This window comes from Thermobia domestica, chromosome 12, assembly GCF_964235325.1.
Source record: "Thermobia domestica chromosome 12, izTheDome1.hap1.1, whole genome shotgun sequence".
Taxonomy (NCBI): Eukaryota; Metazoa; Arthropoda; class Insecta; order Zygentoma; family Lepismatidae; genus Thermobia; species Thermobia domestica.
Window position 1 is genome coordinate 192,000,475 of NC_137465.1, and position 27,673 is coordinate 192,028,147.

At 36.0% G+C, this 27,673-nt stretch overlaps 2 protein-coding genes across 2 annotated transcripts in view; one reads left to right on the forward strand and one right to left on the reverse strand.

Moving 5' to 3' along the window:
* Window positions 1–27,673, forward strand: part of Octbeta2R (Octopamine beta2 receptor) — a 393,700-nt gene that overhangs the window by 43,937 nt on the left and 322,090 nt on the right. The window contains exon 2 of the mRNA XM_081734504.1: window positions 8,597–8,668. The gene's annotated coding sequence lies outside the window, so the exon portion shown is untranslated. The remainder of the gene's footprint in view (window positions 1–8,596; window positions 8,669–27,673) is intronic.
* LOC145666216 (uncharacterized) lies at window positions 24,839–27,634 on the reverse strand. Its single transcript, XM_081733280.1, has one exon. The coding sequence runs from the start codon at window positions 27,632–27,634 to the stop codon at window positions 24,839–24,841; it is 2,796 nt and encodes a 931-aa protein (XP_081589406.1).

Genomic DNA, 27,673 nt, shown 5'->3' on the forward strand with positions numbered 1-27,673 from the left:
ACACGAACTTATGCATCGACCCAATATATTAATATACTGTATATTTAAAAAATACACAGTTAAATACCCAATTTTAACTAGTTTAATTTGTCTTCTTCTAGTGATGACACACATACTTCTAAGTGTGACACACATAGTAATCCTAACAGTAACGTTCATACTAATTGTAACTCGCTTATCAAGAAATGAAGCAAAATTTGGTGGAGTTCTGGATTATTTTCAAACAATATACAACATTCAGACTATAAAGGAGAGGAACTACTGGTATCGTATGTTCCGCTCCAGAACAACCAAGATTCCGAAGCAGTTGGAGCACAGACCACTCGATACAAATCTTAACAGTTTAGACTATTCCCAACCATATTACCTTTCCTCCAAGAGGGTACAAAATCACACCACTAGCCTTGGCTAATAAAGTAATAGAAAATTATAAACCAATTTTAGTAGCAAACGTTATAGTTTTCTTTTTCTTTGCTGCTATACCGTCGTAAATGAGAATGTAAACGATTACGGAGTGTATTCATTGAATTGGAGTAATAATACGAGAAGTGTTGAACAATTATTGTCCCCGACATAGCAGATCTGTCATTTTTCCACATAGTCCTCCTCATAGTAATGCACTTCTCCCACTTATGTTCTAGAGCATGAATACCACATATATATAAAGAAAATGAATGGCTGTGTTAGAAGCCATTCTTCGACAGCCTACATAACATGCTTATCGTTAGCAAACTTTGTTCCTCGCAGGTGGTATTTAAGACTGGGTAACAAGTGAAAGTCATTTGAGGCAAAATTTGGAGAGTAGGAGGGATGCTCAAGTATTACAAACACGGCATCAGCACTACCGGCAGCGGTAATGTGACTTCTGTGAGCAGGAGCATTGTCCTGCAGCAGCAACACTTTTATATGTAACATCCCTCGGTGCTTCTCCTTGATTGCCTCCCTAATTTTGGAATCAATTGTGCATAATAGTCACCTGTAATTGTCTTTTGGTCCTGGAGATAACCAATGAACAGTGCGACCTTACTATTCCCAAACATCGTGGCCAAACCTTGCCGGCTGATGGCATTTTCGTGAATTTCTTTAAGATGGACGATGATGGTGCCACAACTTCACAATCTGCTGCTTGGACTTTGTATGTATCCAAGTTTCATCTATGGTCACATATCTAGCAAAAAAAAAAAAAAGTTACCCAGGTGTTTCTTAAACAAGGTCAAATTTGTCTCTGAACAACAGACTCGTTCACGCTTTTGATCAATGGTTAACATTTGTGGTACCCATCGGGCTGATACCTTGTGCACCTTAAAGTGGTGATGTAAAAACGTGTTTATTGAACCGAGTGATAAGCTAGTGAGTAACCTCAGCTAACCTCCATATAGTAAGTAGTCTGTCAGACAATATCAGGTCGTAAACCATATTAATGCTTTTTTGGTGTGCACACTGTTACGGGCGGTCCTGCATCTGCTGCATGTTCACAACTCTCTCTCTGCCGCATTGAAAGTAACGCGACTAGTTATTCATGATTTATTATGTAGGGGCGCCTAATGCATTCACCATGTCTTCATGAATCTCCTTGGGTATTAATCCCTTCCTCTGGAGGTACATAATAACACTCTTTATCAGATTTGTCCATTTTCTCAATCGACGCTCACCTTTATCTGAAAAAATAAAGCAGAACATTACCATTATACACAAATGCTTGAAACTTTGTCTTTAAATATTTAAAGGATACATTATGCTACATTACTATTTCATCTACTTCGGATAATACCATCTACATGAGGGACAATAATTCCTGAATACTTCTCGTACAACTCTCAATTGAGGCATCTGTCTGAATCATTCTAAGTTTTTTATTGGTTGTTTAATTTTACATATTTCATAATCGATTTAAAGTGCTGGAATACAAAATACCTCCTTTTCCTCCTCTACTATCCGTATATGTGTATACTTGAAAAAAATTAACTCATAATGACTTGTTTCTATCTTGACAATTTTGGATAACACCACCATAGAAATTCTATTTTAATTTAATGTTGGTATAAAGCTAACGTTATATCTAAAGACATGCTATCAATCCTTTTAACACTCTTCTCCGAGTAATTTGTATTTCGTATCGTCTATTATGAAAGAAATGTGTATAAATATAAAATTTTGTTTTCATTATTATGTATGCTATCATCTGTTAAATTAGATTTTTATATTTAAAGATATTGTTATGTATTTAAAAGGTACTGTTATAACTATTACAATGTGTGTGAATTTTAGTGGCCCGTGCTATATTATTACATGCTCTAATAATAAAAAAAATACTGCTTTATAATTGGCGAGAGAAAAATATGAACTTCATACACTAAATCCTCCTTTTTTATAAACAAAAAAATGGATTTTTAACCTTAAAGCTAATAGTCAAGTATATTGGTAATAATATTCCTTTTCAGTTGAGCTATTACCCGTAACTTTACGACTAAAATGAATTTGACGTTTATTACCCATTGGCCAGCTAGCCACTGATAATATACGTAAATATCCTAAAGTTTCTTTTTTGTGTATGTGTGTGGATATCTGTAAGCATATAAGTTACGAAAATATATGTATATAATCTCCGTTTCACTAAATATTATAGTAAATTGCTTATCACTTCGTATGGGAGTGTAAGTAGAAAACAAATTGACTATAACTTTTCCCCAATTATGTTACAGATCTTGCAAAGCTTCTCTTAGAAAATAACAGAATAAGATAAGATTTTATAAGCTTGTGATAACATTACGAACTAGCTCTCTTCTTTTTTCCGAAGTTTAAATATTCCCTCATTTTTTGTTGCTCTTTATTGATGTTAACAGCATCTTATTTCAGCACCGAGGCTATGTAAGACAATGGATCTATAGTTTCAGGTGGAATCCGTTCCATCGTAATGTCTTCAATGCTCTTTTACCATGAATCGAACCCAGAACCTTTACACCAAAGGCACATATAGCTACCGTCCACTTAACCGAAACAATTTACTGCATAGTTTTGTAACTAATCTTTTTCAACTTTGTACTTAAGCTATTACAACACGAACACACAAAATTCAAGAAGAATTTAAAAAATGCCCATGCTCTCCAGTAGGACAATTTGTATCTTCTATTATATACAATAGCTATATAAAAATGAAAGTGAGTATGTTTTTTGACTTTGGACCTCTTAAACCATATAACCGATCTCGACCAAATTTTCAACATAGATTAGGTTCGGACCTGGGATGGTTTTTATCTTTTCACTTTGACGGTACAACTTAGGGGAGGCTAAGTTAACTGCGTCGCGCGTCCTAGAAATGTGTGAAGTGTGTAACTTTCGTTCCAATGTAAATTGTACTATACGGAAGTATGAAACACAGAGTCCTGAGCCCACCAAACCGATAGAAGAGCAATTAGAACCGTTTTCCAAAATTATGCATGATTGTAGCTGGTCTGTCGTACAGGAAAAGCTGCGTCTCCGCAAGTTGACGCGAAGCGTCGAAATCAATGCTGCCTACTACTACACTCACATCTTGACTGAAATGTACTAGCATGAAATTCCAGCATTGCACGGACTAGACGTGAACCAGGTTGAACTTCACCGGAATAAGGCACCCAGCCACAAGGCGAAAATATCGCTAGAATTCTATCGCCATATGGAACAGGAAACTGAAATTTTGGCAATTCCTTTGTCTGACAACCCTGTCAAAAGTCCAGATGTCAGCCGAATAGACTATCGTGCTTTCGGACTTAAGAGGCCTCATCTCGGCGAAATTAAAATACCGCGAATTTTACAGTAATTATGTGATATCTTCCAATAGATAAAAGATAATCGAAATGTGGAACAAGCGCGCCCTACACAATATCATTTTACATGAGATACCGTTATTACGACTTATTTATCTGCTTTAGATTTCGAGCCATTTTGAAAATCGGCATTTATTTTCGCGTTTCTAAACGGCTGAAAACGAAAAAGTCACTAGGTGGCTTGTGATAACGGTACCTCACGCAAAATAATATTGTATAGGGCGCTCTTGTTCCACATTTCGATTATCTTTTATCTATTGGAAGATATCACATAATTACTGTAAAAATTAGCGGTATTTTAATTTCGCCGGGATGAGGCCTCTTAACAAACAGTGCTTGTCCCATCGTGGAGTCCGCACCCTCACCGGCCTGTGTAAAGCTTGTAAACAGGAGTGAGATTCAATATATCCATGGTTCATCTGCAGCACAGTCTCCTGCAATGGAAATCCCGATGCCGCGCAATAGTCAGTAGAGATGACCAGCAGATCGAACACAACACGGTATTTTCTTTGTAAGTGTCACATTCAATCGAACACAACACGGTATTTTCTTTGGAAGTGTCACATTCAATCGAACACAACACGGTATTTTCTTTGGAAGTGTCACATTCAATCGAACACAACACGGTATTTTCTTTGTAAGTGTCACATTCAATCGAACACAACACGGTATTTCCTTTGTAAGTGTCACATTCAATCGAACACAACACGGTATTTTCCTTGTAAGTGTCACATTCAATCGAACACAACACGGTATTTTCTTTGTAAGTGTCACATTCAATCGAACACAACACGGTATTTTCATTGTAAGTGTCACATTCAATCGAACACAACACGGTATTTTCTTTGTAAGTGTCACATTCAAATTCGACTCGATATAAATGAATCAACTATTTGTAATAGGTGATGTGGTTATAGTACAGTGTCAATGTTTTAGATTTACAAAAATATTACTTATTTTTAATATTCTCAAAAACTACACATGAGGATTTAATGAGATCTATTGCTTGGCATGTATTATCTTTAGGCATTTTATGTGTCGTGTAAACTTTAACTACGATTCCAGATATAATTAACACTCATTTATCATTAGCTTATAATATTTGCCATTATAATTGTAATGAATTATGTAAATATTTGGTACACATCTTTTTACTAAATAACAAATTTTAAAGGTAACCGTATTAAATGATAAATTTCACACGGAAACGATTATATTGATTTGCGTTGCCAATAAGGACAGCCAAGTTGATGTTGGCTAGCAACACTGCTTAGGGAAATGTAATCTTCTCTTTCAGCTTCTTTTGTTCAACTTCTTTTCTTTTGCATAAGAACAGGGAGATAACCATCATATCAAGGATCCATATGCAAATTTCTCCCTTTCGTATATCCCGAATATTAGATGGAAGATCCAAGGTTAGCTAGCGTCTATATAAAGTTAGCAATAAATCATTTACTCATTATTGGGTAAAAAAAAAAAATCCTGATAACAATTGCTTGTTACTCACAAACACTGCACAACTCAACGAATGGGAATGTTGCACGCTAAGATTTTTTTGGGGGGGGGGATAGATATATGAGCTCACAAATCATTGACTAGAAACATAGGTCAATTTCGACCATGATTTTTTTTTTCAACCAGCTTTCTTATCTTTAAAATATACTGGACAACTAAAACAATGTAACAGTCACACTATAAGTCTAAATGGAAGTGGACTATTTCATGACTAACTGGTAGCCTTGTGGCCACGCGTGACGTAATCGCTAACGCTCTCGGCTTTGATGCGAGCGGTCCCGGGTTCGATTCCTGGTGGGGTCACTTGGTCGAAAAACTGTAAGAGTTTTTTTCAGGCCAGTCTTCCTGAGTGAGGTTTCCCTGGGTTTTCCTCATTTACACCAGACAAATGCCGAGATGGTACCTAACATACAGGTCCCAGTTCACTTCCTTCTCTTTCCTTGGATAGTGTGATCGCCGAGGGACGATCGTGATGGGCTGACAAGGCCATAGATGCTTAAAACCCAGAAATCTAATTCCTAATCCTAATTCCTAATCCCTGGTAGCCTTACAATTGGCCCACTGATAATTTGATTAAGTAATGAATTAAATACTTAGTTGATTTTATTTTATTATTTTTCAACGTTCGTTTCCAAGATTGAGGTTATATGATTTATCTAGTGCATAAAGTGACGTTCAAAACATTATTTAGGATTTTATCTCAGGAAATCGTAAAAAAAAAAAAAAAAAAAAAAAAAAAACTGATTAGTTTGTTTCATAATACCTTCCAAGTTTTAGATCATTACTGCTGTTTAATCTGAAAAATGAAATGAAATTAATCATCTTTGGGTTTTACGTTCTACGATTATGCCGGGTAGGGTAAAGGCGACGGTGATGATGACAATTGAAAAAAGTGGTGGAATGAAGAAAGTGGAAGGAAACGGAAGAACCCCAAGAAAACCCACACACACGGTGTTGGTCTATCACAGTCAACTTAGCGCGAGCTGGGACTCCACGCTCCAGGTGTAAATTCCTTACCACTGAGCCATAATTACTGTAAAATTAGCGGTATTTTAATTTTGCCGGGATGAGGCCTCTTAGTATGATCCCTTCTTTCCCCATTGCTTTGAAACATTTTTTCCCCCCCAATAATTCCAAATCTATAGAGAAGAAGGTGAATTACTGCAACATTTCTTGCCAGCAGATGCTACATTTCCAAACTTTACAGACCATTTTATTGTGTAATGCAAGGATGCAGAAAGCAACACATGATGTATTTAAGAGGATGCAGAAATATTTAGAAACCTAAAAGATGCGATAATGAGTGATGTAACAAGAATGACGAGCGTATTGCGTGTGAAGGCTTCCTTCCTTGTTGAGAAAGTTTCTGCTCCAAAAATAGATACACTGTCTCTCATCAGTCGAGTTGATTTGTTTGGGTTTACATTTTGTGAAGACATATATAACTGTTGAGGGGGTTGTACTCAACCATTTACAGCTCCTAATTGCGGTTCTCTCTCTCTCTCTCTCTCCTTTTCCAACTCACACATGCAACATAGTCTTATAGATATAACATGTATATACTATGTTCAAAGCTTTCACATGCCCGGGAAGGCGTAAAATTGGTTGTAGAAATGATGTGACAAAGAATAAATTCAAGAACTCAGCGTGAAGTTTACTGTCCTTCATAACTTAATGATTTATACATGGCACTATCTTTTATTTCTATTCTCCTTGTAGCTAAATATAAATATTTGTCAAGGTCAGAATATTTTATATAAGTTTTGGAGTGTGTTTCTCTCTAGTATAGAATCATGGCCCATTGGGATAATGAAAATTGATTTGAGCAGGAAGGTTATGTCCCTGATATTTCGGATACTGCGATATTTTTATTATGTTTTACCGAGTGTCCCAGAAACAAAGTTAAACCTAAGATGGTTATAGCTGGTTGAGAAAAGTCCAGTTTTCTATGTATAGTTCCCATAAGTTTGAATACATATACAATTTTGGATTTATTGAAGATGGGAAGGAATTATAAAACAGGAGTGCTACTAGAATGTGTAAGTTTTTAATCTAAAATATTTGAATAAACGGTTTGGACACTACAATGGTGAAACACCCAGTGGTAAAAAAAAAAAAAAAAAAGAAAAAAGGTAACGTTTCCATGCCATTGTTGGACAATAGTGAGTGAAAGAATGCGTGAGTCTGAAGTATCGGTATGCCAAGGAGAGTAGAAGGAACGAGCACACATTGAAGGATCTCACGCGACTTCAATGTCAATGGCAGTGGAGGAAAAACTCCAAGATTTTTAATTGAACATCCACCTTTTCTAGTAACATTGTTCTCTTGTCGTTGTTGCGTTTCTTCAAAAGTTACCGAGATAGCCTATGGCGGCGGAAATCTGCGTCGAATTAGTGTCGGAAACAGCCAGGTGACCAGACGTCCCGTTTTAGCCGGGACAGTCTCTTATTTTCAACCGCAGCCCCTTTTTATCTGATTCTCAAACGGGACGCCTAAATGTCCCCGTTTTTAAGCAAACATGACCCAGGTGTCTCGTAATTATTTTTCAAAATATAAATGGTCAATGCAAATTCTACACCCTTCCGTACCAATACTCATTGGAAAGGTTCAACTGTGTCTGGAACCTCTGAATGTTCAAATGGGAATTGAGTGTTCTGTGCTTCACGTGGAAATTGAGTTGCAGTTCTGAGTGTTCAAGAAGTTAAAAGTATTGTTGAGTAGTACTTAAGTTAGAAGCACTGTGTTATCATTTTACTTGTGTATTTTGTGAATTAAAAACACTGCTGAGTCCGAAAATGCAATGTGTAATGCCCCCCTTAACCGTCGCCGATTCGTATGCGTCCTGTTTTTGAAAGTAAAATTTCTGATCACCTTGGAAACGGGTCATAGATGTTCTGTTTTGTTCAGGTCTGGGATTTGGCCGGGCAAAGATATAATGAAGAGACGATGTAAATATGGATAGAATACTGTCAAAAGTTTAAGTAAAATCAATAGTAATGATAAAGTATATGCATCTTCTGTAAATTGTCCAGGGCGCCTTACTCGGAGGTTATGTACTTGAAATATTTCCCATCTGAGCTTGGAATCTCCAGATTGGATTTGGCACGTAACGTAACTTTTGACCTGATCACGTGACCAGTCTGTTCCTTATGGCAAACCAGATAGGCCCTTTCATTCCGTTGGATAATATAATTTCTTTAACTTAAGATATAATAGTAATTATCTTTAGAAATAATAATTTATCTATTAATATTAACTTTAATTTCATTTTCCAGGTACTAATGGACGTTAAGAGGTAGACATTTCGTGTTCTTTGATCATGATGCCTCCTGGGCTTCGATTAACAGGTAAGAAAACTAGTCGTTTGAAAATTAGATTTTAAAATACTTGAAGATTAAAAACTTTATTACTTTAAAAATGTATCTTCATAAACTTCGAAACTTTTGGTCATATAATATAAAAGGATTTTCTACTGCTGTAAATTCTTTGATACTCACAGAATAAATCGATCACTATCTCCATTGTTTTTACGATATGTTTATCGAAAATGTGTAATCATTGTCTCACATAGAATGCGTGGACGGATCCAGGACGGACTTCTGGGGGGGGGGAGGTTGTAATACTGCTACCTAGAGCTACTTTAAACAGCTCCAAACTCTACGATAAGTTTTATTTATATATAAAGTAAGAAACTCTCCTCTCTTGGGGGGCAATTGCCCCGATCGCCCCCCGCTGGATCCGCCCCTGATAGGATCAAAGGAAAGAACTTTTAACGAACAATTGAGCAACAGAAAGCATAAAACAGTAGGTGTAATACACGGAAGGTCAAACAGAGTCGTTTGAATCAGCAAGGTTACAAAATCTTTATTTATTTATTTTTGGCATACCGCTTGCCATTGTTGACCACCGCCAAACTGTCTAATCAAAGACGGTGTTTGTATTACACAGTCAAAAAGTTTGAGATACCATCGCACCACGCTGCTAACATACAGGGTGATTAAAAAATAACTAGGAAATAAAAAATATATAAATTATGTAATATTGATTCTTATTTATTAGAGAAAATTAACATGTACAGGTCCTTCATTACATAAGAAAACAAAAGAATATGTTAAATTTGAACATAGGCATCTGTGTTGTTAACCAGCTTTCTCAATCGGCCAGGGATATATTTGATCATTTTCTGAAGGAAATCAATTGGACGGTTGGCAATAATCTCTTGAATCCGTGCCTCCAAGTCCTCCATTGTGTGAGGTTTGGACTTGTGCATCTCCTCCTTCATGTAGCATCCCCCCCCCAAAAAAAAAAACATCCGGAGTGAGATCTGGACTTCTCGCTGGCCATTGATGAGACCCACGCCGTCCAAACTAATGTCCAGGAAACTCGCTTATGAACGGATAAGTGATCCATCATGTTTGTCTACACTGTGCGTGCGGCTTCCAGCGGTCAACAATTGAACTAACAAGGAAAACTATCCAATTCCTCGACGAGTATCGCATTGAAACTTGCACAAGTGGAAGGACATATTGAAAGATGGAAATACGCTTACTTTCACGATTTGTAACGTCGTCAAACCGGAAGTAGAATGATCGTTCCCCCATAGCCTCTGAAAGTTATGTGCTCTGGTCATACACGCCAGAATATGATACACTGCAACCTGTATTCTCACGAATACAAATATTGCAAACTCAAGATGATAACAGTCGATAGTGATTAGGATCTCTGGTACGTCATTGATGTGAATCGATGACAAATGGAACACGCACATAGCTCTACCATATGCTAATGAATCCATCAATGAGAACGAACACTAAACATTTTATCTGAATAATCAGAAATTCACTAAATCTCTTTGAAACAGAAGTCAATTATTTATAATTGCGTAGTCCGAAGTAACACATTATTTTGATCTCTTATTTAGTTGTCTATGCTACTTTGTTCCAAAATCCAACAATATTACGAACATTTCAAAAGGGGCGAAAGAACTACTCAAAGATAATATATTGCCAATCGATAGAACTCTTTGAGTTCAACAAAATAGTGTTGATGGGTGTAAATTCTCATGCATAGTTTTCGAGAAAAGATAGAGATACAGATATTGAAGCACATGCTCATAAATTTCATCATTTCTTTAAATTAGCAAATATGACACTACGTAGTATGACTAATGGGATATAGCCTAAAATTCTGGGTTTTGTTAAATTTTAATACTGTACAAAGAGACAAGATTTATACTAATTATTAGATCCATTCCTTTGAACAATATGGTATACTTAAGAGCCAATTTTCAGACGTAGTCTCCGAGAAAATCGTGATAAATATTTTTGTGGCTCAAAAAGTACAGAGTGGCCCATACTTTTGTATATGATGTTTAACTCACTGTAGTATTTGTAATTCTAGACAAAATGTTTCGATGTGGCAACACTGTGTAGCCTGAGAGTAAGGATAACGGTCAGTGGACTTAGTGTATGCCAAACGGAATGGCGGGGCTGAACGAAACATTCTCGAAGCTTTGGAACGGTCGACGTGGGACTATGGAATGGCCAGCTCGGTCTCCCGATTTGAACCCATCTGTCTTTTTCTTTTGAGGTGTTCTAAAGCACGAAGTGTATCAACATCACATAAGCAATTTGGCCTAGCTTCCGGAAGCTATCACAGAAGAGTTTCCACAGTATACCAATAGGGGTCTGTCAAACTGCATGTGACAACGTTGCTCTTTGTTTCCAGGCATATATCGATTTGGTGTTACATCGGTGGGCCATACCATTGAGAACATATTAAAATTCTTGTAAGAGAAATATGAGAGTAATGTGTTTATGTTCAAATTATGTTCTAGTTTTTTTTTACCGCAGTCTTTGAAATATCATATAAAGTACATAATTATGGGGCACCCTGTATGTCGTTCGTTTGTAATAATAATGTTTTTATTTTATTGGAGTAGATATTTATGTACCGCATATGTAAAAAGATACACTGTTAAGTTTCAGGTTGTATATAAATATATTCAGACGTGCACTCAGAAATTTGTGTTGGAGGGTATCCGAAGTATGGGGAAAGTCCACCACTAGTAGTCACTATATCTATTGTTGAACTGGCATTGTTCTACACTCGATAAAGCAATAAGTAATTTTTAAATACTGTTAACTATATTCTCGGCAAAAATAATAAAACTACGTAAATTTGATTTTATAAGGGAAGTAAGAGTAAGATCAAACTTTTAAGGTACAACCATGTCCAAAATTACTGTCGCACATCTATAAATATGTTGTTGTAGTAATATAACCTGATGACGAATTCGCCCGGTACTTTTTTATAATGTTAGTATGTGTACAATCGGCAAAGACATGTATGTGGCAAATTTCATGTTTAAAGAGCAGTAAATAAGAACAATAAAACGAAAATAAAACTTTCGTATCCATCTAGCAACATTTAGTTTTACTCCGTCTAATTTTCGTATTTATAATTCTTTTCTTATGAAATTTACCACATTTCCCGATTATACACATAGTATCAGTATTAAAAGTACTCTGCAAAATCATTATCAAATTATATTCTTACAAGAAGACAGTTATAGATATGCGACAGTCATTTTGGATATGAGTGTACATCAATCATTCCTCTCATAGAGTAACCATGATTTTCTTAAGAAAGGGTTGAAATGTTAGTCGAGTTACGAAATGTGAAAGGGTAGATCCGGCCCCTGTGACCACCTCTGGATGCGCCCTTGTATATGTTGTTCTATCCTCTCCTACAACTGCTACTCATACATTGGGAACATTAATTATCTAAATTTGATGATAACTTAGCTTTGCAATTAAATAGAGGAAAGCACTCCATAATTATTATCTCTTTGTAAGAATAAAATCCTAATTTATTTTACACTGTTTCTCTTCATATCACATGTCTACGCGTTGTAAAATGTATTTTCTACTTCCCACGCTGTACCTCACAGTGATCAAATTAAAAGCATAACAGTTGCTCTGCAACATGTCTGGTGTATCATTTTGGCGGATCTATTTTGCAAACAGCAATTTAATCTCCAAGGAAGAAATTCTCAGAGAACATATTATTGATTTAACACAACATGAGTTTAATTATACAAGCTACGTGTTATCTGCAAAGCAAAAATGTAAAGCATCCATGCTTATGCAGCTCTTGCCCTTCCCCAGAGGCTATTAAATATAGGCCGCATTGCTGTAAAATACATGTATTATAAATATAGACATCAACTCCCTGTACTCATCCAGGTTACCTGTTTTTCTGGAGCTCAATAATTTTTAAAAATATCGCGAATATATACATAATTATGTTTTGTATTAGAACGTAGGAGTAAGTTGGAAAATATTAACATTATTATTCATAAAAATTACTAATTGATATAATTTAAATAATGAATTATTATTTTCGATTTTCCTACTATGTTGGGACAAGTGTGTGTGTGAAATCTATTTTGTCCGTTCGTCTGTCTGTCTACAGGTATCAGGTTTTTTTTTTAAAAGTGCAAATCTACTGTACGGATCCACAGATTTGTAAAATTTACAGGACAAATTTGTAATAATATTTTAATAGAATAGTGTGTTAAATAATATGAATATGTTGTGTTCTTACCCGTGAGGTGCGTACCTACGTGAAAATACATTAATGAAAGTCAAACCTTTTATGGACGAGTTTGCTCATAAGGTTGATAGTAACCACAGTATACAAAGTGAAGTATTCGAAGTTAATGTTCTAAGTCACGACGCGCAACTAAACAAATATGAGAGTGTTAAGGGATCCACATAATTGTGAAATTTACGTTAGTAATGTATTGTTACTTTGGATCACCAATATGCAAGCAATGAAAATATATCGGGATATTACCTCTAACCTCCTTGGTAACGTACAAATACATAATTCAACACGTAAGATAAGTATTTTTATGCCATATACAGTATTTTGCGCTATCCTCGTTTATTGTTATCAGCCTACGCTGGCGCGCATACTCCCTACGGACGCACCCTTTTCCTTCCGCTCGTGACTACTGCTGCGCTCCTGCCCCGACTCGGTTAGATAATATTCGTACTTTTTAATGGCGACCTAGCACAAGTTGGTTAGTGTCCCATGCACAATAGTTCTTATCATGTACGTATACTGTAACCCTCCTAAAGTAAAACATATTTTCGGTTCGTACTTTGTTCAACAATAGTTTCTGTAATAATCTTAAATAGCGATAGTGGTAATTATGAAGTTAACTTAGTAATAGATAATATTCGTACTTTTTAATGGCGACCTAGCACAAGTTGGTTAGTGTCTTTTGCACAATAGTTCTTATCATGTACGTATACTGTAACCCTCCTAAAGTAAAACATATTTTCGGTCCGTACTGTTTTCAACAATAGTTTCTGTAATAATCTTAAATAGCGATAGTGGTAGTTATGAAGTTAACTTAGTAATAATCCCAGATAGTCAAACAATGGTTTAATTATTAGGACTATTAACATCTTACGTATTACCATACGTACCATCACATCCACATCATTACATAACAAAATCTTCATCTACTATTCCCTTTATAAAAATTCCTGATATTACTAGCTGGAAAGTTCTTAACATGAATGCTATACAACTTTTTATCTGTTACAATATTATAAAAAGTAAACTAACTTTTCTTCTGATGATCCCATTATTCGCACTACTCAACCATAACCATTATTTAATAAAGTTAGTTCACCTAACAACATTTATCCTTTCTTTTTCTCATTTTAAATTTCATGAGTCTATATAACTTCTTCCAAACATGACTAAAGTTTCCTGTATATTTAAAGTTTAAAATAATTATTTCATTCAACAATAAAATCCAATTCTGATAGTAATCTGTGGATTTTAATATTCCGCGGATTCTCTAATGCCATTATGTTAATACGTGTAAGCAGAAAAATGAAACTTTCTCAGAATAAGTGGAAATTTTCGGCCTCAACTCTTCTTCAAATTGTGTTTCGGATACCTTTTCTTCCCTCGATGATCTTTCTTCTCCTTCTGTATCACTGACTTATTTTCAGCAGGATGTCGTAAAAGTTCATGAACTGGAACAACCACTCTGGATTCAGTGTCCTGGATACTACCATTTTCTTCTGTGGATCTGTTTCGTTAATTTATTGGTAGCTATGGTCAAAATGAAATTGACGTACCTTATGTTATTTGTAGTTCTTTCACAGTTTCTGGACACCAGACAAGGTTGTTACTCAGATTTTGTTGGTAAATGCTTTTGCTGATTTTGCCTCTGCTGTACATTGTTGCATGCAGAAGTTGATCTGTTTACAAGGGTCTGCTCCTTGGCAAGAAACTGACAAACATATGCAAAGTGCCCTTGTATGTATCACTAAGCCACATTGTTTGTAGCCGGACAAATATTACCTCTATAACTGAGTACACAATATTTGCATTACTTGACTGAGATGTTGGACTTCTGATAGCATTGAAAATACTCATTTGTGTTTTCTGTGATAAAACAATCCTTTTGAGATAACACACATCTCTCACAAAGTAACGAATGATAATATCCTACTTTTGAAGTTTAGACTTAAATAAAGATAGGTTTCAAATAGGTGCTTGACGTGGTAAATTTTCTACTTCTCCCGAGCCCTCAAACTTGTGATTCACCTAAGCTTTTACTGTGAGTGTTCGGTACCTTGTCGTCAATTGTAATAATCTTAAATATGAAGGTCAACCAGCAAGTTAGAATAGTAATAGTGGTAATTATGAAGATAACTTAGTGATAATTCCAGAAAGCCAAGCAATAATTTAATTTATTAGACTATTAACTTCTTACGTATTATAACAATGTGTACAATCATATCCACATCTTTACATCACACAATTTTTAGTTTCTATCTTAGCTTTTAGCTTCCATTCCAATCGAAGTGGTATACTTAACCACTTTCGGTTTAGATATTGGATTCCCCCCAAAACAAACCGGAAACGGTAAGAAATATCAGTGACAGAGTGAACTTGGTGAGGAATTCTTGGTTCGGTTCTAAGCCATGTGTGTCTGCGGTGGACGACATGGTGCCTGTAGTGGATTCTTTCCAAGTTCTCTAATCTCCACCTACTTTTACATTTCACCAATTCTTTCAGAATCATTCATTTTTATTAAGATTTTATTTTTATTATTTTTATAAGACATAACGAGAAATGTACTTTAATACGAATTTCGAGAACAAGAAATGTATTTTGATACGAATTTGTTGAACGATGGCCACAATACGAGAGACGAAGAATTTTCCGAAGAGACACAGCTCTACCAATAAGATTTAGTAGAAATAATAAGAGCCTGCAAATCTTCATAAGTACGTGTAATTTATGTGTATTCTTAATGATGATGCACTTTTCAAGACATTTTCACATCTTTTTGAGACGAGACATCTTCAAGTCCTGTCTCGTAAGCATCCCGAATTCAGAGGCCCAAGGATAGCTTCCATCTCCACCTGTAACCTCTATTAAAATCGATTGGTTGGTATAGCCACTTCCGGTTTCGGTGTTGGATTCCAATAAATCTAAAATTATGACACATAGCGGTAAACCTTTTTTTTTTATAACACCGTGTGCGTGGGTTTTCTCGGGGTTCTCCCGTTTCCTCCCACTTTCTTCATTCCACCATTTCATTCATTACTCATTATCACCGTCTCCTTTAGCCTAACCGGCATAACCGTGGGACGTAAAACTCAAAATTTCATTTCATATCATTTCTTTTTTTATATAAGAATGCAGGGTCCCAATAATAGGTTCTATATTTGACCTTATCCACTTATTAAAACCGGAAGTGCACACCTAGCGCTTCCGGTTTCAATATTAGATATCCATAGTTTTTGCAAGTCTATTGCAGTTTCTCACTCGGCAACTAAACTGTGAAAAAAATTCGAGAAAATCACTTGATGTTTTGTATTTAAAATAGAGTTTAGATGTAGATGTTTTGATATTTCTATTAAAAAAACACACACACACAATTATCGCCACTAGATGAGGCTTTGAACAGAATATAGAATATATCTGAAATTTCATAGAAATATTGATACTATGTACAAGTGGCAACTTTACAATTATTTACTGCTGTATACTGTGTTAGAATGTGGTGCTGGCCAAGTCTTGGCACATCACATTTTCGAAAATTTACAGGTAAAATTCAGTACTCTATAGGGAAACAGGTATCAGGAACAAATTTCATAAAAACTAAATACAAAAATTAAAAACACATTATAATAAGTTACAACTTAGGTTAATAGTGTTCTAGTGTAAAACCATTACAAGTGAGTGCATGTGAAATATGACTATATTAGATACTATTTTCCACCGGTGGTCTCTTTCTGTAAATATGAAGTTGTATTTCATATTTACAAATGAAGTGTTAGTAGTATAAAACCATGACAAGTGTTATTGAAACTCATATCATTGTCGAAACCCACTTGTTTTCTTTACCCTTACGCATATATGCACCGTCGCTGACGCGCCTGCTCCCTTCGTACGCACCTCAGCGCTACCACGCAGGCCTATCAGTTTTGCACTGCCCTGACTCAGTTAGTTAGCATTCGTGCTTTTTAGTGGTCTCTTAGCACAGGTAGATTTGTGTTTATGTACTGTAGTTTTTTTATACCATACATTGGATCACCGTATTTATACGCAAATCGTAAAAGAATTGTAATTTTTCAACAATTACTTTTTGAATTTCGTCTATATTTCGGTAATGTCATGTAGTCATGTGCAATTCTTTTGGAGAACAATAAGAAGGAAATGAATGAAAGAATTAGTTTTTGAACAGTTATTTCAAGTGGGTGTGCCAAAACTTGACCTGCATGTAGTATATAAAAAAACATTCAAGGAAAAATAGGTACTCATATCTTGTCAGAAGCAAAACAAAATATCAAAATGCAGAATACTATATCGAATTTATCATTCACAAAAAATAATATTATAAGAACATGGAACATAATAATGTAGTGTATAGTGTTGTTCGAGGTAAACCTAAATTTCCAGATGCTTAGAAATCATCTATATAAGAGAAACTGCTTCCATTTTTTCTTTTTCTGGGATTAAATCTCATTAAAAGTAACTTATTACATCACCATTGTTCATGTTAAATTAAGTTGGAATTCTATTGTCCACAGTATTATAATTTAGTTTTTAATTAATTGAATTTAGAACTTGTTATAAACTATCCAAAATCTAGTAAAACATACAATATCACAATATTCAAATATCCGAGAAGACATAACTTTCTGCCAGGGACGTACGTCCGGACCCCTCCAACCCCGAAATTTTGACTTTTGTGTAAATTTAACCTAATTTTAGGAGCAATTTTAAGAATTTTAATATAAAATACCCTCATATTGAGTTTGAACCCTCCCCGAAATAAATTCCTGCGTCGCTACTGCTCTCTGCTTTACATAATTAAACATATAATAAAATTTCATATTAAGTAATGTCAAAGTTTTTTGTATATTAATTATTTTATAATCTAAGAAAATTTGTAGTACTTATGTGAATAATTTAATAATTATCTGCCTCTTCAGTCTTCGCATCTTACAAGGTATTCGGAGAGTTGCCAAAGCGATATAGCAAGATATTCCCTTGCCCATTCTACGCAGAAGTTTACTACACTAAAAACGAAGCTGCAGGGAAATTGTTCGGGCCCGTGACTATTCTTAGTTTCGAGATTTAGACAAATTAACTTCTAGCATGAGATATTCATGCTCGGTGTTTCAAAAAAGTGGTAATATTATCAGGTTGTCTCTATAAAAACTATTGAGCTTTTGGAGATCAAAACTGAGAATACATTTATTACTATTTGAAAGACAAAAAATTATGAAACCACATATACCCCTTTTCTTCGTTCACATTTTGCTATTTTTTCGGGAAAACACTAAAATCCCTTCGTTCTAGAACTTCTGTGGTTTCTGGTCAAAAAAGTGACACGTAGTTTTCACATGTTCTTTTGAAACAAATACAAAACCATTCAGATAGTTCCACAGAGACCGATACAAATAATAGTCTGACGGTGCCAGGTCCGGGCTATACTGTGAAGGCACTAAAATCTAAGGTAAATTATCTCAATTTCTGACGGGTCGTTAAAGATGTACTCGGTCTGGCGTTGGTAGCGCAGTATAGGACATCCTTTCCTTCCATTTGTTTTGAATTACTAGATGCATTTGCTCTAATTGTTGACAATGCACCTCTGCCCGATGGGAGCAGCTCTTTAAGTTTAGTTTTAGGTCCCACATTTATGCAGGCTGAAGGAGACGGTGATGATGAGAAATGAATGAAATGGTGTAATGAAGAAAGTGGAAGGGAACGGGAGAACCCCGAGAGAACCCACGCATACGGTGTTTGTCCACCAAAAGATCACTTGGCGCAAGCTGGGATCGAACAAGGACCCCATGCACCAGAGGTGAACGCTCTACCACTGAGTCATCGAGGTCCCACAGCTCTTGATGCACGAGGCCATTCCAATCCCACCAAACGCAAAGTATAATTTTTCTGGGCGTCAGCGTCGGGTTTCCCAGGAACTGTGGAACTTCTCCTCTCTTCGATCTTCGAGGTTTAATGGGGACATCAGCATCGAGGCTATTTGTCCCCGTCCCGTGATTCAAATACAATGAAATATTTCAGTTTATCGTTCCATGTTAATGTCCTTTATGCTAAGGGAGATAATGATTAAGGCAAGTGAATCAAGATGGAAGAATCAGTGGAATGACAAAGTAGAAGGAAACAAGAGTACCCTAAGAAGACCCACGGACACGGTGTTGTCCACCACAAACTTATTTGGCCGGAAATCGAACCAGAGCCCCCACGCACAAGAGATAAACGCTTTACCACTGAGCTACCACTCACCCTTCTCCCCAGAAGTGACTCAAGTTGGTTACGTTTCAGTAGAAATTTGCGGATAGAAATTGTTTTCTTATCATGGGAGTTTCCTATACATTTTTTTCTAACTGTGGTAGCATGACCTTTATGTTAATTAATGAGTCACTTTTACAGTTTAGACATGAAAGGAAAAAAGAACTAAACCGCGCCAACATATTATAATAAGTACGCACTTCACATGGAATAATTATGTAGTGCAATACTGATCAGTGGCATACCCAAAAATATATCAAAGAAAGCACTAACAATTGCCACAACGAAGAAATGCGCTTACATATACACATACACCAAGCAATATGTAACGTTACATGCTGAAATTTGGACCACATAGTCAGCCAGAGTACTTCATGGGCTCTTGTGTCATGAAGTTTAGTACTTTACTTCAATATACTGAAGTGCGATAAATTGCAAGCAAAATAGACAAGAAAGAAGTTATGTTCTTTTCAGCTTTCTTTAGTTACACAGTATTGCAATCCTGATAAAATTTGCTAAGATGTAAATTACTTAAGCTACAACCATGATAGACTACTTCGAACCAGGTGACTCACATTAAACTGGATGATGAGTGGCCACTGTATCGCTTCCCAGGCGCCAATATTTCTGGCCTTTCTGGATTGGAGTTCGCTACCTCCTAATTTAGGTAGGTTCTCAAATGCCTCATTATACTCGGTCAATACCAGAAAACTTTAGTGCTCCCAGCGAGAATAGAACTAGGGATCATGCATACCGAGGCTGTGGGTACAAACCGGAGCTAAATGCTCTTTATTTGCATTCGTGGATGGTAACTTTTGATGCCTATGTTAACGAAAGAGTTTAAAAAGATTGGAAATAGAGTATATAATTAATCTACTGAAATCTTGTGTAGGGTTAAAGGGAGAACTTGTGAGGAGTAAGCTTTTCTTTAAATATGTCTGTGTAAAACTTGTTTGTCGTGACAAATTATTACATAAAAGATGTGATTTTGAGTTTTATGTCCCGTTCAGCAGCGAGGCTATATGAGACGTGGACCTACTGATTAACGTCGAATCCGAACCACATGAGCTCCCGCCGGGAATCGAACCCGGGTCTCCCACGCCAAAGGCGCGTACGCTAACCGCTTAGCCACGAAGGAGCTCTATTACATAAAAGAGTCGTAATATGTGTATATAAAAGTCGCAAATGAAACGTATTACATGAAAGCAGAATCCATTGCGGTATCACTGTACTAAAAGTAAAAATGATTCTGCGGAGTGAGCGCTCTGGCTACGCCATTGATACTGATTAAAAGGGCGCCCATCAGGGGGCAAGGTGGGGCGCTCGCCCCCCCATCCCCTAGAAGAAATCGTACTTCAGAATATCGAAAATCCAATATAATTTTTACATTAGTTACAGCAAAATTTGAAACTAATTTTGAAACGTCGCCTATACTTGCCCCCCCTTGGAAACCACAACATGGGCGCCCTTGCTGATTAATCATAAACTTTGTTAGTATACTCTCATTTACCTAACTGGATGCACACAGTTGCTATTTTATTAACCTACTGTACTACTGCATAACTGTCTCAGAGTGATCTTATGTTTTCTTCGAGTTTTCTCTGTTTCTACCATTTTTACTTTCGAGCGGCGGTAGAAAGAAGAAAGTAAAGATGATCGTGAGAAAATTGAATTCGAGATTTCAACGGATTAACACATTTCATAGCCTCTATATGCCGAAAAAATAGATTTTTGGATTCTGTCCGTCCGTCTTGATGTAAATACAGATATTTACTAGTTTAAAGACCATATCGTTCAACCAGGGCCGGATTAAAGAGGGGGCTGTAGTCTCAGGCCTCCTTGTGGATCGGATCCTCTATTCTGATTAGCATCTCAACTGGATATTTAAAAAGAATCATAAAAATACAATCATCATCATCATCATCATAAAATAAAATATGACCAAATCTATGAAACATATTCCCTTCACTTTCCAATCGTACTTTCATAGAAAAGCATTAGGCGAAGTCAGCAGGGGCCACATAATATTTTTTTTTTTAGTCCAGGGCCTCCAGATGAGTTAATCCGGTCCTGCGTTCAACATAGCGAAACCACATTTAAAACAGTTTTTATAAGATTTCTAGGGCTGTTTTTAAAATTTTCTACATAACCCTAAAAATAAGTATAGTTTACTGAAGGGTTAAAATTTAAAAAAAAAAAAATGCAATTTCTCAGAAACAACTCTAACTTCTATTTCATAAATCAATGTTCCACTCACCATCCTATAACATGTCATAAGTCATTTTTCGAGCTCCTTCGTGGCTAAGCGGTTAGCGTACGCGCCTTTCGTTTGGGAGACCCGGGTTCGATTCCCAGCGGGAGCTCATGTGGTTCGGATTCCACGTTAATCAGTAGATCCACGTCTCATATAGCCTCGTTGCTGAACGGGACGTTAAACTCAAAATCAACTCAACTCAAGTCATTTTCTAGCAAAAATCCAGAAGTAGTAGTTTATTCTTAGGGGTGAGTTTTCCATGATATTTTCTTAAAACCGACTCAGACGATTGTGTGCATTTTCCATTAGTAAATGTTTTATTAATAACCTGACAATATGGTATAACTCATTTGCCGTGAAAGAATTCACATGGGGTAGTTTATTCGTGGAGATGGCTTATTCTTAACAAAAAGATTCAGACGATTTTGTTCACATTTCATTAATAAATCTATAATGTTGCGCAAATCAGTTGTCATGAAATTGTTACAAGGATAGTATCCTTTTTAAAACTAGTTCCTGAAATGCGATACATGATATTTTGTTTATCTATATACAGTACTAAAATTCTAGATTTATATATTTGTCTTCAATACTTTAGACAATGAGATTTCAAAAACACAAGTGCTAGAAACGTGGCGTTTTCACGGATTAATTCCAAATTTTCTGTAGATCGTCCAGTTCTCATTCAAATTTTCAAAAACCTTGTCGTTATTGGTCTATTCAACATTATAGGGGCTGTTTTGAACCCGTAAGATTAACATTGTTGCAGGCAGAAACTGCAGTGTTAGGCAACCAGCAGAGAAGTTATGTATGGCGGGTTGATGGACATTGCAGGCGCTTTGCTTAAATCTGAGTGACAAAACCTATTGCATGCTAGCAACTTCAAAAGGCCTCAAGAGACACAATGAGGTGTTTTCGAACGGATATGCATTTATTAGAAGAAAATATTTCCACCTGATATCGTGTTACTTCTACAAATTTTCTACAAACTCACTCCACCATCTATACATAGCAATTCACTTCCTTTCTTAGTCTCCTATCTTTTACTTGCGTGAGTAAGGAGATATGCACAGTGGGAAGGAGATTCATGGTCATAACAGAACGATGCGCTGAGTAGAAAGCGCAGGTTCAGCTTGTATATCATAAGGAAATGTTTCATAAATAACCCAAATAAATAATAATCATTTGTCATTTAAAAGTCCAAACGATAGTTTACTTTGGAGACACTGAGTTTTCTTCGAACAAAATTTTCCAAACGTAATATTCTTTGTATTTCGTAAATAAACGTTTCAGTAATAAGTTCAAGGCTGTGATTCGTACCTTTTATTTACACACATAAAGACAAAGTCAAACAAATGGACTACCTAAAATATTTACTTTCCTATGAATAGTTTGTAGGCACAACTTGTGATTATAACTTTGCAGCGTTAAAACATACGTTTCAACTGTAAATAATAATAATAATAATAATAATAATAACAATATAGTAATAATATATGTAATATAAATATGGCATGATGAGTTTCTAATATTTTCAAGTTCTGAAACAGGACTTTCGGTTAACATTTAGTATGTAAATGCGTCGCCCCCATGAAGAGTTCTTGGCAACCCCAAGAAAAACTTGCTGGGGACACCTCTGATTATGACGTAAGCTATTTCTCCTGAAAAAAAAATATTTATTTCATTTTTCCACAAAATTTCGCAGAAGAACGGAGATTCCCATTGTGTGCATCACTGGATCCGCATTGTTTGCCTTACATTTTTTAATTTTTAGAGTAAAATTTGATTTTTTCCTTTTTATTTTTATTTAGTTATTTTTGAAAACTATAAGCAACAAATAAAAATAGTTTATTAATTATGTAATTATCTGATTCATACGTTGTAAATGTGTTTCTCTTTTGTGATGTTTGGAGCTATACGGTGAATGAGTAGTAAATCATTCACCTCTGGTGACAGAGGGTCCCTGTTTCGATCGCAGGCGATGTGAATTTGTGATAAATAATAAGCAATATCGTATGAGGCTTTCGCTATAGTTCTCTTACTTGCTCCCACATTCTCATTCTATCAATTCATTCAATCTATTTCGTCAATTCCGTAATCCATTCATACATTAATCTTTCATTCATACATTTATCAATCTTTCATTCATACATTTATCAATCTTTCATTCATACATTTATCCATCTTTCATACATACATTTATCAATCTTTCATTCATACATTTATCAATCTTTCATTCATACATTTATCAATCTTTCATTCATACATTTATCAATCTTTCATTCATATATTTATCAATCTTTCGTTCATACATTTATCAATCTTTCATTCATGCATTTATCAACCTTTCATTCATATATTTATCAATCGTTCATTCATACATTTATCAATCTTTCATTCATATATTTATCAATCTTTCATTCATATATTTATCAATCTTTCATTGATACTTTTATCAACCTTTCATTCATATATTTATCAATCTTTCATTGATACATTTATCAACCTTTCATTCATATGTTTATCAATCTTTCATTCATACATTTATCAATCTTTCATTCATACATTTATCAACACAATTTTCTTCACAGTTGTGCATTTGCTTATCTGTGATGATTAGGGACATACGCAAGAATTTCTTTCGGGAGGGGTCCAAAGCTTTTGGTAGTCTAATTTCAATATGAGGGTAAATTACATTAAAATTTCTAAAATCATCAGTCAAGTTAGAGTAAATTTACATAAAAATTGGGATTTCGAGGGGAGTCCGGACTCGCGGCATTGACCTCGTGCTGCGTACGTCCGTGGCGTAGAATAGTTCGAGTTTAAATACAGTCACTAGTTTGTTAATTACAACTTTATGCGCAAATAGTTGTTATCTCCGATTGAACATTGGTCGTTGTAATCCTTGTGTAGGCGCTGGTTTCTTAATAATTCTTCGACGTTGCTTTGAGACTTCAATATATTTGTATTTCATAACACACAATATTATATGAATTCAAAAAATACAAACAAAGTTGCTAGATGAACATTGTTATATGTAGATTAATGCGATATTAACACAATACACGCAGCTACCGTTGCTTTCTTGGTGTCACGTTTTTACACACACTCTCACCCCTGCTGGGGAGAAAAAGTATTAGTTTTTATGTTGCTGCCTCTTCATTTACTTACTGGCGTTAGTTTTTATTGAGAAGAACGCTCAGTTCTGAACATACCGCCCGCCTTGAAGGAATTCCTTCAACAAATCTATGAATGATTAATTTGGTTCATGAACTTAATATACACAACAATATATAACACAAGTTATGAATGAATGATATAAACATAAACAGAACAATGCACACACAACACAACACTATGAATCACACAATGTACACACTATGAATACACCAACACATTAACTCTCCTTAGGAAGCGGGCACAATTGACGAATAGATCTTGTTGTTGTACCTCTGGTAGTTTTCACTGTCGCCACTCGTACTATTCCGTCCTTCCCAGGAAACAGTTGCACAATACGTCCAGTTTTCCATTTTAGAGGTGGAATGTTATCTTCTTTGATGAGCACCAAATCACCTTCCAGAAGGTTGGGGAATTTTCTTCTCCACTTGGATCGTTCTAGAAGACTTGATAGATACTCCTTTGACCATCTGGACCAAAATTGCTGGTGAAGTTGTTGTATGTATTGCCATCTCGAAAGTCTGTTGACAGGAATATTTTTCAAGTTAGGTTCTGACATGGTAGTGAGTGCGTCGCCTATTAGGAAATGACCAGGTGTTAAAGGATGTAGGTCGTTTGGATCATTTGATAATGGTGTTAAGGGTCTAGAGTTTAAGCAAGCCTCAATCAGTGTCAAAATAGTGTTCATCTCTTCGTAGGTGAGTGAAGCATTTCCCACAGCTCTCTTTAAATGGTATTTGAGAGATTTAATTGATGATTCCCATAAGCCTCCGAAGTTTGGTGATCTTGCTGGAATAAAAACCCACGTGATGTTATCAGCTGCTAGAAAATTATGTAATTTTTCTTTATGGTGTTCTGATTCAAATAAAGTCTTCAATTCTTGTAGTTCCCTTTTTGCACCAACGAAGTTACTTGCATTGTCAGAATACAGTTTAGCGCATTTTCCTCGACGAGCCATGAATCGCTTTAATGCTCCAATAAACGCCTCTGTCGTTAGATCACTTACGAGTTCAATGTGTACCGCCTTAGTCGCAAAACACACGAAAAGTGCTATATATGCCTTATGGAGTTTGGCTCCCCGTCGGTTACTCGATTTAAGGTAAATGGGCCCACAGTAGTCAACGCCGCTGTGAAGAAATGGTCTTGTTGGTTGAACTCTGTCAGCTGGTAGATCTCCCATCATCTGTTTACCATCTTTAGGATTGTTTCTGAAACATGTGACACACTGATGCACAACTTGACGAACCAAGTTCCGTCCACGTATTGGCCAATATGATTGTCGCAAGGATGATAACAATAATTGAGGCCCGGCATGCAGTAGCTTCTTATGTTCTTCTTGGGCGATTAACTTTGTCAAATTGCAGTTAGCTGGAAGTACGATAGGATGTTTCTGTCCTTCAGTAAGATCTGCTGCATTTAATCTTCCTCCGACTCTGATGATTTGCCTCTCATCCAAGTATGGGTTCAAATTTCTCAGTTGACTTTGGTTGTCGACTTCCTTTCCTGATCTCAACGCATTTAATTCCTTGTGAAATGCTTGTTGCTGTGATAGTTTAATAAGACATTCGAGTGCTTCATGTAATTCACTTACTGTAAGATGTTCATGCTGTCTGTCACAATTAGATCTTCTCATGTTGTGCGCAAATCGTAGGCAATAAGCAGTTACACGTTGCAATCTTCTTAATGATGAATATCTGTCTAAGAGTTGACGCGGTGTTGTAGAAAACATTGCTGCTGTATTTTTTCGTCGCTCGGGAACATCGCTTAGGTCACAAACATCTTCCCTCGTCGGTGAGTCTAATTTCTCAGATAGCCAGGAAGGCCCGTGCCACCATAATTCATTATCAAGAATTTCTGACGGTGTTAATCCTCTCGATATATGATCTGCTGGATTCTCCTCTGTTCTGATGTGTCTCCATTCATAGTTACAAGTCAGCTGTTGAATTTCCGCTACACGATTTGCAACATACGTCTTCCATTGAGAACAAGGTCCTCTTATCCATGCTAATACAATGGTGGAATCTGACCATAAAACAACCTTATCGATCTTGCAGTGTAATGCTTGTATTACTTTCTGAGTTAGCTGTGCAAGTAACAAAGCTGCACAAAGTTCTAGGCGAGGAATAGTTGTCTTCTTCAAAGGTGCTACTCGAGATTTTGAACATAGTAAGTTTGCTGTGAATTTTCCATTTTTTGTACTAGATGTTACATATATACAAGCTCCATATCCATTCTGAGATCCGTCGCAAAATCCGTGAATTTCTACCTGCGATTGTGTTTCTTGAATAACCTTCCGCTGAACATGTAGTGATTCCAACTCTTGAAGTTGCTGCTCAAAAGTTTCCCACTCTGAATGCAATGGAGCTGGAACTTCTTCATCCCAATTCAATTTTAATTCCCACAAACGTTGCAGAAATATTTTTGCCTTAAGAATAACTGGTCCTATTAATCCTAAGGGATCAAATATGCTCGCTACTGTAGCAAGAATAGTTCTCTTCGTGATTTGTTGAGGGTTGTTTCTTGGTTTGACAGAGAAAGAAAATGTGTCTTTAATGGGATTCCACAACAATCCTAAACTTCTAGTGATGCAATCATCATTTGGTTGAATAGTGAAATTTGATTCTTGAAGTTCACTGGGTATTTTTGAAAGCAGTGAAGTGTCGTTGCTACACCATTTTCTCAAACAAAAACCACCTCTTTGCAGAAGAGTTGTGAGTTGACCTTGTAATTCATGTAGTTCCTTCTTCGTGTTTGTCCCTGTTTGAAGATCATCAATATAGAAATCCCTCATTACAACTTCTGCTGCCTTAGGAAAATTCTTCTTCTCTTCTATGGCTAGTTGCTGAAGACATCTAGTGGCTAGAAAAGGAGCTGCTGCAGTACCATATGTTACAGTTTTGAGTCGATATATTTTTATTGCTTCTTGAGGGTTTTCTCTCCACAGTATTTTCTGGTAGTTTGCATCTGAATCATGTACCCTAATGTTGCGATACATCTTCTCTATATCAGCTGTCATGACGTATTGATGTTGCCTGAATCTTGCTGTTATGGAAAA

Excerpts from the sequence above, each read along its gene's own strand:
- LOC145666216 (XM_081733280.1), bottom strand. The coding sequence starts at position 27,634 with ATGACAGCTGATATAGAGAAGATGTATCGCAACATTAGGGTACATGAT.